The 8192-nt window shown below is 42.1% G+C and overlaps 1 protein-coding gene across 4 annotated transcripts in view; it reads left to right on the top strand.

Moving 5' to 3' along the window:
- Positions 1–7412, top strand: part of opcml (opioid binding protein/cell adhesion molecule-like) — a 1024953-nt gene extending 1017541 nt beyond the window's left edge. For all 4 annotated transcript variants that reach the window (XM_060847054.1, XM_060847056.1, XM_060847055.1 and 1 more), the window contains one exon: positions 6304–7412. In XM_060847054.1, the coding sequence (XP_060703037.1) occupies positions 6304–6407 (104 nt within the window). In that variant the 3' untranslated portion in view covers positions 6408–7412. The remainder of the gene's footprint in view (positions 1–6303) is intronic.
- The last annotated feature ends 780 nt before the right edge of the window (positions 7413–8192 follow it).

Below are 8192 nucleotides of genomic sequence, written 5' to 3' on the forward strand. Positions count from 1 at the left end.
TGAAGGGCCCATTTCCAAACTTAGATAATCCAAAATATTAGGATAGGTGAACACAGGTAGAGGGTACGAACTGATTGGTCGATGGGAAGAATGGGAAGGAAGGGTTGAGCAGAGGAATGAAGAGAGGGGAGGAGCTGGGAAAGGAGTCAGAGAATGGAAAGGGAGGTTATTTGAACTTGGAGAACTCAATGTTGAGTCCTCCAGGCTGTAGGCTCCCCAGGCGGAAGTTAATCAATGATGTCATCTGATATCGGTCCTTAGATTTAGGCATGGTCAGTCAGGCACTTAGGACAATCAGGGTCATTATTATCGAGGGAGTGGAAAAAGTCTGTTCTGTGTGGCCAGTGCTACTGGTTTGGGGATTCTTAATAAGTGTGTCATGGGGCTGCCTGGATATCAGCCAAGAGTTTGGTTAATTTTCAGTCAGCATCATCTTTCCAAATTTGATAGAGGGGTAGTTACAGTCAATCCAGGAAAACTGTCAGCTGAAGGTCATGGGATTGATCAAGTGCTGCCACTGTGGTGGGCAAGTTTTGGAAAGGAGGCCACAGACTGGGATGCAGGAGCAACAATCACTATAAAAGCAGGCATCTCAACACATCAGGTGGGAGATAATAGAGTGTGGGCACCCAACAGGGTGTGGGGGCAAGAGTCTGGGCAAAGGACATTGACAGTCACCACCATAGTAACGCAAAGAAGTTGTGCATGCTTGAGGACTGAAGCAAGCAAAAACATAAATTGCTGGAGAAACTCAGCAGGTCTGGCAGCATCTGTACGGAGGAAACAGAATTTTGACTGACTGCCTCAACAAAATCACTGAGCACATCAACAATCTTGACTATCTCTTCAACATTACAAATTACTCCCAGTAATGGCTGTGAAGCACAATTCACGTTAGGTAAGCTGCAGAGATTCACCTCAGTGTAATAATTTGCAGTTATTTTCCAAGATTTCAAATATTCAGAAGCTGCTCACTTCCCACTCCGGATTAGAAAGCTCCCATGCTATTATCTGATATGTGCAATGCTGCCTTTTTTGGGAATTGTGGGAGTTTGAAATCAGGAGAGAAGTTTCCACCATTGCTTCGACACTTACATACACACAGTTGGATAGTGTGTGTGTGTGTGTGTGTGTGTGTGTGTGTGTGTGTGTGTGTGTGTGTGTGTGTGTGTGTGTGTGTGATAGCTTGAGCAGAATATACGAATGAGGCCAGTGATATGAAAGGCTCTCGTGAAGGCATCTATCACCATCCTTGTTAGTGGTCTCCACATTCTAATGTTTCAGGGACACTCATTAAATGTCATCTTTGTGCTGAATATTTACATTATTGAGGAGCTGCTTTGTTATTGATATTGCTCATGTAGGCTCATTGGACTTGTCCCCCAGTACAAAAGCTACGGTTATGTCTGTATCCACTGTACTAAAAGGGTCCACAGGAATGGATGAGGAACTTATGCATCTGGAAACCAAGTTGATGCTACAACCTCCTGATGTGGAGAGTGAAAGACAACATGAGAGAGGGGAAATGATGCTATATTCTATTTTGAGGACAGAACCAGAAATGGCAATGGAAAAGCACAGTTGGTCAGGGCAGCATCCAAGGAGCAGGAGAGTCGATGTTTCGAGCATGAGCGCTTCATCAGGAATAGTCCTCACTTTCTCCTAGCAGAATCAGAAAGCCCAGCATATCTGCAATGCAACATCTTATCCCACTTGGGCCACCAAGGACCATAAAATATCTCACCCACATCAAGTTCCCATGCAGGGCATGGATGAGGAGTTGTTGGAGTATTGAACAGACAGACAATGTCCCATAATCCTTGCTTCAGACAGCCACTGTCAAGGTAATACGATGGGCAACGAGGACTCATGACAGCCATAGTGTTGTACTGAGAGGGATCATTCAGGATCCTGCAGCATCATCTTATTGGCCTTAGCAAGCCAGGCAGAACTTACTTTTGAATCACATTTAACAAATCTGAATTGTGTGCAGTCATCTTTCACTGAGTAAACTTCTTGATGCTGGTGAGGCCAGCATTCCCAGCTTAATTCTAACTGTGAGTGCAGTTTAAATCTTGTTATACTTCTTTTGTTCTTTAATAAAAGGTAAGGTTAAAACCTAGTGAAAAGCTTCACAACCTCTGGTGTTCTTATATTCAATACTGACAAAGTCTAGTATAGGCACTATGGAAAACATGGATATCAATCAGACAGCTTTAGAACGTACTGTGGCACAAAGGGTGGCAGCCCCTCCACCTTCATTCTTGTAGCTGACGTTGGAAACTGAATGTATATTTAGAAATGTTAACTACCTGGAATTCATTTTCTCTCAAGCCACCTCTTTTCTCTTTCCTCATGCTGTGTCTAGTTACTGACCAGGTGCCCACAGCTAAGGTGTAAGGATCTTATTGCAGAGTGGAACCTGTTTTTATCAGTATTGTGGACCTTCCTTTGATGAGAGGTCCCCCTGAGAGTTTCCTGGCCAGATGCAGGTTGGCCCTACTCTTGATCTCCTACAGGATTGAGGATTGGACACCTCTAAAGTAGCCTGACAGAAGAGGACTGGTGGAGCTGTATGTGTTTCCTTCTCTGGCTAGGTGCCTTTTGGATCTGCCCTGGGTCCTTGAAAGGAAGGGGCACCTGGTGTGAGGTCAAGGTCCCATGTTCTTTTGTCAACTTGCCATTAGAGCACCAATGGTTAAAGTGATAAAGTAGAGATCCAGCACAAATCCAGCAGACCTTGAGTGAACCGCACCTGGGTCTCCAAGTTAACACCATGGAACTGTCTCCTGCACCAGGGTTGAGCAGATGATGGGAGTTCTGAGTGCCAGGGCGAGGAGGAAATCCTTTCTTGGTCTGTTGTGGAGACAGGGCAGTGATGCTCCCCCTCCAGAATATGGTACCCACTGTACTGCAGCTAATGCACTCATCGTGGTATCGACAAGTGAGCTCATAGAGGGTGCCAAAGAGCACTTAGCTGGTTCATCCTTTGAGGAATCTATGTCTTCTTCCTCAAATGTGCAAGATGATTTGATGTCTGGGGGAGGTACTCTAACCTAATATTGTAAAGATGCCACTGGAGTCAAGAGAGGAAATGATGTATAAACTTCGGGCAGTACTTCGTGCATGTTAAGAATACTTTCACACTGCTGGTAATGGAACAAAATTTGGTATTTCGGAATAGAGTCTCAGCATCACTACCAGTCCTCTCCGGCTAAGCGGAGACAAAATGCCCTGTCTTGGCTCTGTCTGTCTTATCGTAGGTTGTGTTCTCCTGGAATGAGACCAAGGGACTGATCAAGTGAGAGGAAAATGGTTGACACATCTCTTAGTGAAGGTGCTGGAACAGTGTAAAGGTGTCCCCATGTGAGTGAGTAGAAAGCACAGTAGGTGGGTTGTTGTAGTGCATCTGAGAGATTTTGCATCCATTAGTAAAAGAGTGGCATACCGTGCGACTTAGTGGGAGGAGAATATCGTAGCAAAGTTAGAGTGAGTGTGGAATAATAGAAAGAATATAGTAACAATTACACTCATGGTATACAGAAGGGTCATTCACCTGTTCCTGCATTGCTGGGAATTTCTACAGACCATGGAACCACAATCACCGGGGTGGAAACTTCAGACAAGTCTGCTGCAGCCCAAGAGAAGAGAAGAGTAGAGTTCTTCTCTCCATTGTCCCATCCACCAGGACCCTCACATCCAGGCAAGGCTGGGACTCCAACTTCCCTTTCTCAGCCATGTTATTTAAAATTGTTCAGCGACAGTCAGTGAGTGACCCTTCCTGGTTTCTAGTCTTTGACCTGGTGCATGCTGCGATTTAAATCTGACTTTAGTTTGTATCACAGAAAGGTCCTAACTGTGGAAAAGTACGTGTGCCATTAATGGATGCATAAAAATGCCAGAGTGCACCATAGGGGTATGGCGCTGAGATCAGTCGTCGCAAATTGCATGAGATAATTCGCTGGAGCTAAAAGAGAGAACCCCCCTGGAATGGACACTGAGCTATGTTTTGATAAACTTCAGCCAATTTCAATGACTGCTGGGCCTAGAATTTAAAAAGTGGCCAATGCAATAACACCTTTTGGATACTACCACTAAGCTTCAACTTCTTTGTGCTGTCTCCTGGAAATGCCAGCAAGTGTAAACCAGAGAAAAGCATGTATTGTCAATACAAAGTCACCATCTTTATATCAATGCTCTGTTTGCCTTCATGAGAGGAATCACAATGATGGAATGACCCTCAAATTTGTTTATCCACTGTGACTAGCAAGACACTGTAGTCTTACCAGATCATAGGGCTACCTTCCCATTAGAGCAAGACGACTGGTGGTGATTTAACCTGAGAACCACCATACCTCAGGCAAGGGGCAAGAGGTTGAGAAGAATGGTATGCTGTGCTAACCATATCAGGTACAGGGATTGAACCTACACTGTTGGCATGGTACATTTAGGAAAATGAGCAGAGGCTACGGCAACAGATGAATGGGCACCACACAGCAATCAACAGACAGGAGTGTTCCCTCCCAGTTGGAGAACACTTAAGTGGTCCAGGACATTCGACCTCAGACCCTCAGGTGACCATCCTTCAAGGCGGACTTTGGGACAGGCAGCAGTGAAAAATGACCGAGCAGAGGCTGATAGCTAAGTTCGGTACCCATAGGGATGACCTCAACTGGGACCTTGGGTTCATGGCACACTATAAATGAACCCCATTACACTATACACACATACACACACACGTACACACACACACAAACAGGCACTCCTATATACACATTCCCACAGACACACACACACATGCACCTCCTCACAGACCTAGACTCCTTTACAGTCTCACACACACATATACTCTCTCTCACAGACACTCACACTCCCCACCCCCACACACACCCATACCAGTATGCACACATACACATATATGTTTGTGGGGGCAATTTGTATTTGCAGAGTTACATTATACTTTGCTCAAAAATTGCATGAATCCATGTAAAATTCTGTTAATTAATTTTTTAGGCTAGAATCAGTGTAAACATTTTGGCACAGACAGCAACACACAGAGGTGCTAATACCCAATACATTATCTGGGCTGACACCAATTGTCAAAGTTCAGTTGAGAATGTAATTTTTTAAAAAATGTTTTGTGATTTACATATGAAAGAAGAGAAACTAACATGGTCATTCTAACAGATGAGAGACTTAACAATCAAGGAATTTCTCATTGTAATTTCAGTTACATCACACTTTTGCTATAAATCCTGTGTCTTCCAATTGCATATTCCACAACCACCTGATGAAGGAGCGTCGCTCCAAAAGCTAGTGCCTCCAATTAAACCTATTGGACTATAACCTGGTGCTGTGTGATTTTTAACTTTGTACACCCCAGTCCGATACCGGCATTTCCTAATCGTGGCTTTAGATTGCTTTGTAGACCAGCCATCCAGCCAACTGAGCTAAACCAACCTCCACTGTCAGGTTTGCTCGAGCGTGGATTGGATAGAATGTGGAGTTTCCTTTTTCCCAAGCTGAAAAAAGACTAAACTGCAAACTCAGGGTTCTAATTTACCATAGATCTGTTCTTTGCAATCTAAACAACTTATTTGCTGGTGTATCTGTTTTGAATGTCTCTGAGCTGAAGACTTGAAAAGGCTGTTCTGATTGGATTCTTAAAAACATCAAGACTTGTTACCATGAATACCTATCAAAATGACTGGGAATATAAATTCAAATTTCATACATCTCTCTCAAGATTTTGTACTGTCCACCACAATACAAAAATGCATACCACACTGCTTCAATTCAACTCCCAACAGATCACTGGATACTTTATCAACATGAATGTTCGGTGTATGTACATCAGTCATTCTCATTAAATCAGAAATATTAAGAAATCAGATAAAGACCATTGCATCCTCTCAACTTCTGACAAGTAGCAAATTTTGAAAAATACCATAAACTTTTTCCCTTCTTCCAATCCCAGCCTCCTTCAGTGCTATTGATCTACAATTTGCTAACAAAGCCTAATGCTAAACTGTCATAAATGTAAATGCAATTGACTGAGGGACATGAATTCAAATTCATTGAATTTAGGATCTTTACAGAGAAACAGTTTGCTGGAACTTAAAGTGCTAATGTAGAGGTGAAAGGCAGTGTACTAAGCAGGGGATACTCTCTCTTAACATACAGAGGCTTTAAGCACCTCTCAGAGGTATTTCAGAGGCAATAGAAACTACAATGTGCAGCACATTAGGCTTCAAAACATGACATGTATCACTAAACTGGTTATATGTGCTTGTCCCTTTCTAGGTCCAGGAGCAGTGCTTGATGGAAACAATCGTGCTTCTGGAGGAATGACTGCTTCACTATGGCTACTGGTGATACTCCTTGTCCACTTCCTCTTCAAATTTTGACGTGGCACGGCGCCATTGAACAGCGCACTGCCTCTAACCCGAACAGAACAAATAAACTTTATCCTGCACAGGTTGTGCACAGGCTGTAAAACATCGCGTATAGGTTCTGTGCTGACGAGTATTTGTTTTTGTGAGTCCATACTGGTATTTCCCCTCTGTTGGCTGCAGGGCGCTGGTGCATAATTGCTGTCAAAACTGTTAATTCAGTTCCTGTTGATTTTCCACTTTTTAAATCCTCCATGTTTTAGCTGATGTAGTGTTTACATATTTTATGCTTTTAATGATGTTTATTTATGCAGGTACACGCCATTAACCTTTCCCTCACATACGTAAAGCTGTCTGTGGTTTTACTGGGTGGATGATTTGATTTACCTGTATACTATTTGTAGGCTACCAGATAAATAATGTAATATGCCTGTAGACCATTGGCTAATTAACAGGTGGATTGTAGCCCATTGGCTGGCTAAGCAAACATCTAGCAGAGAAGCTGCACATGTATAACAAAAGGGGCAGTTGTACATTAAAGTTTAAGGATCTTTATCTTAGAACAATTCTATTCCAGATGTATTTCTCACTAACATTTAGGCCCATGTTGACTATCACCATCATATATAAATTGTGGAAAACTAATACAATTGTATATGTCATGTACGTTAAAGTAAATATATAACTCCTCAGTTTCCATTTGATTGTGTATTATGTGTGCACATAACCATATTTCTGCACTTTGAGTCCAGCATACTGATAAGATTCGCTGAAGGCTTTTCTTGTACTGAAGTGGAACTGGGCCAAAACTAACAACAAATCACAAGGAAAAAAGAGGGCCATTTGGAAAGCATTCTCGGAAGGTCTTTTCAGCGTCCTATGTATTTGGTGTCTCCTAGTTTATATATGTTACTAGTTTCTGAAAAGGGAAGCCATATGGTTGCTTAAAGCTGCAGTATCCCTTTAATTTTGTTAGCATGATGCATTTCGATAAGAACAAATTAAATGTATACAATGATACCCATGAAAAACTATTACTGGCTATGTGAGATTTTGTTCTAACTTTTTGTTGCCGCGGAGGTTTGCTCAAACAATTCTAGAAAAATAATGCTGCAGGTTTTTCACTTCAGATGTTTGCTGCTGTTTATTGTACTTTTATTTGTTTACTTTTCAGTGTTTGGAAATCTGTTGACTTAACAGTGGAGGAAGTGTTTCATTTTGCAAACCTCTTTGTCTGCTAGCTCACAAAGTTCTTCCCATAACTAGATCACATGGCATGTAACATGTACAGTTATGTTCCTTTAAAATGTTACTACTCCATAGAGCTATCTAGCAGATTCCAGTGCTCGAAAAGATTCGGTCAGAAATGGGAAGCATGGTATTGCCAGGAACTGGTGGGGGTGAGGGAGGAAGGGTCTTTCTTCCTCATGCTATCCTGGAACAACCTTCCTGTTACTTTTTTTCCCCCCAATTAAACAAATTAATATATAGAATGAAATAATTTATGTTGGTCTTAAATTCTCAAACCTGAGGCATTTCTGTACAATATTCTGATTATATGCTTGAGAAATCATATATGAACTTAGTTTACTTTTTTGGATAAGAGGTACAATCCTAGGGAATAGTGCAATGGCTAGGAACAAGCAAGTTTATTTTATGTTCAGATGATTAGGAGTTTCCTCCATTGCTAGGATTGGAGCACATAGCACATTGTCTGCCTCCCACAATGCTTTAATCTACCCTAACTTCAACTGTTAGCTGCAAGACAGTGTGCTTGCTTCTGAAGTGCAAAAATTATCT

Source organism: Hemiscyllium ocellatum, chromosome 29, assembly GCF_020745735.1.
Source record: "Hemiscyllium ocellatum isolate sHemOce1 chromosome 29, sHemOce1.pat.X.cur, whole genome shotgun sequence".
Lineage (NCBI taxonomy): Eukaryota > Metazoa > Chordata > Chondrichthyes > Orectolobiformes > Hemiscylliidae > Hemiscyllium > Hemiscyllium ocellatum.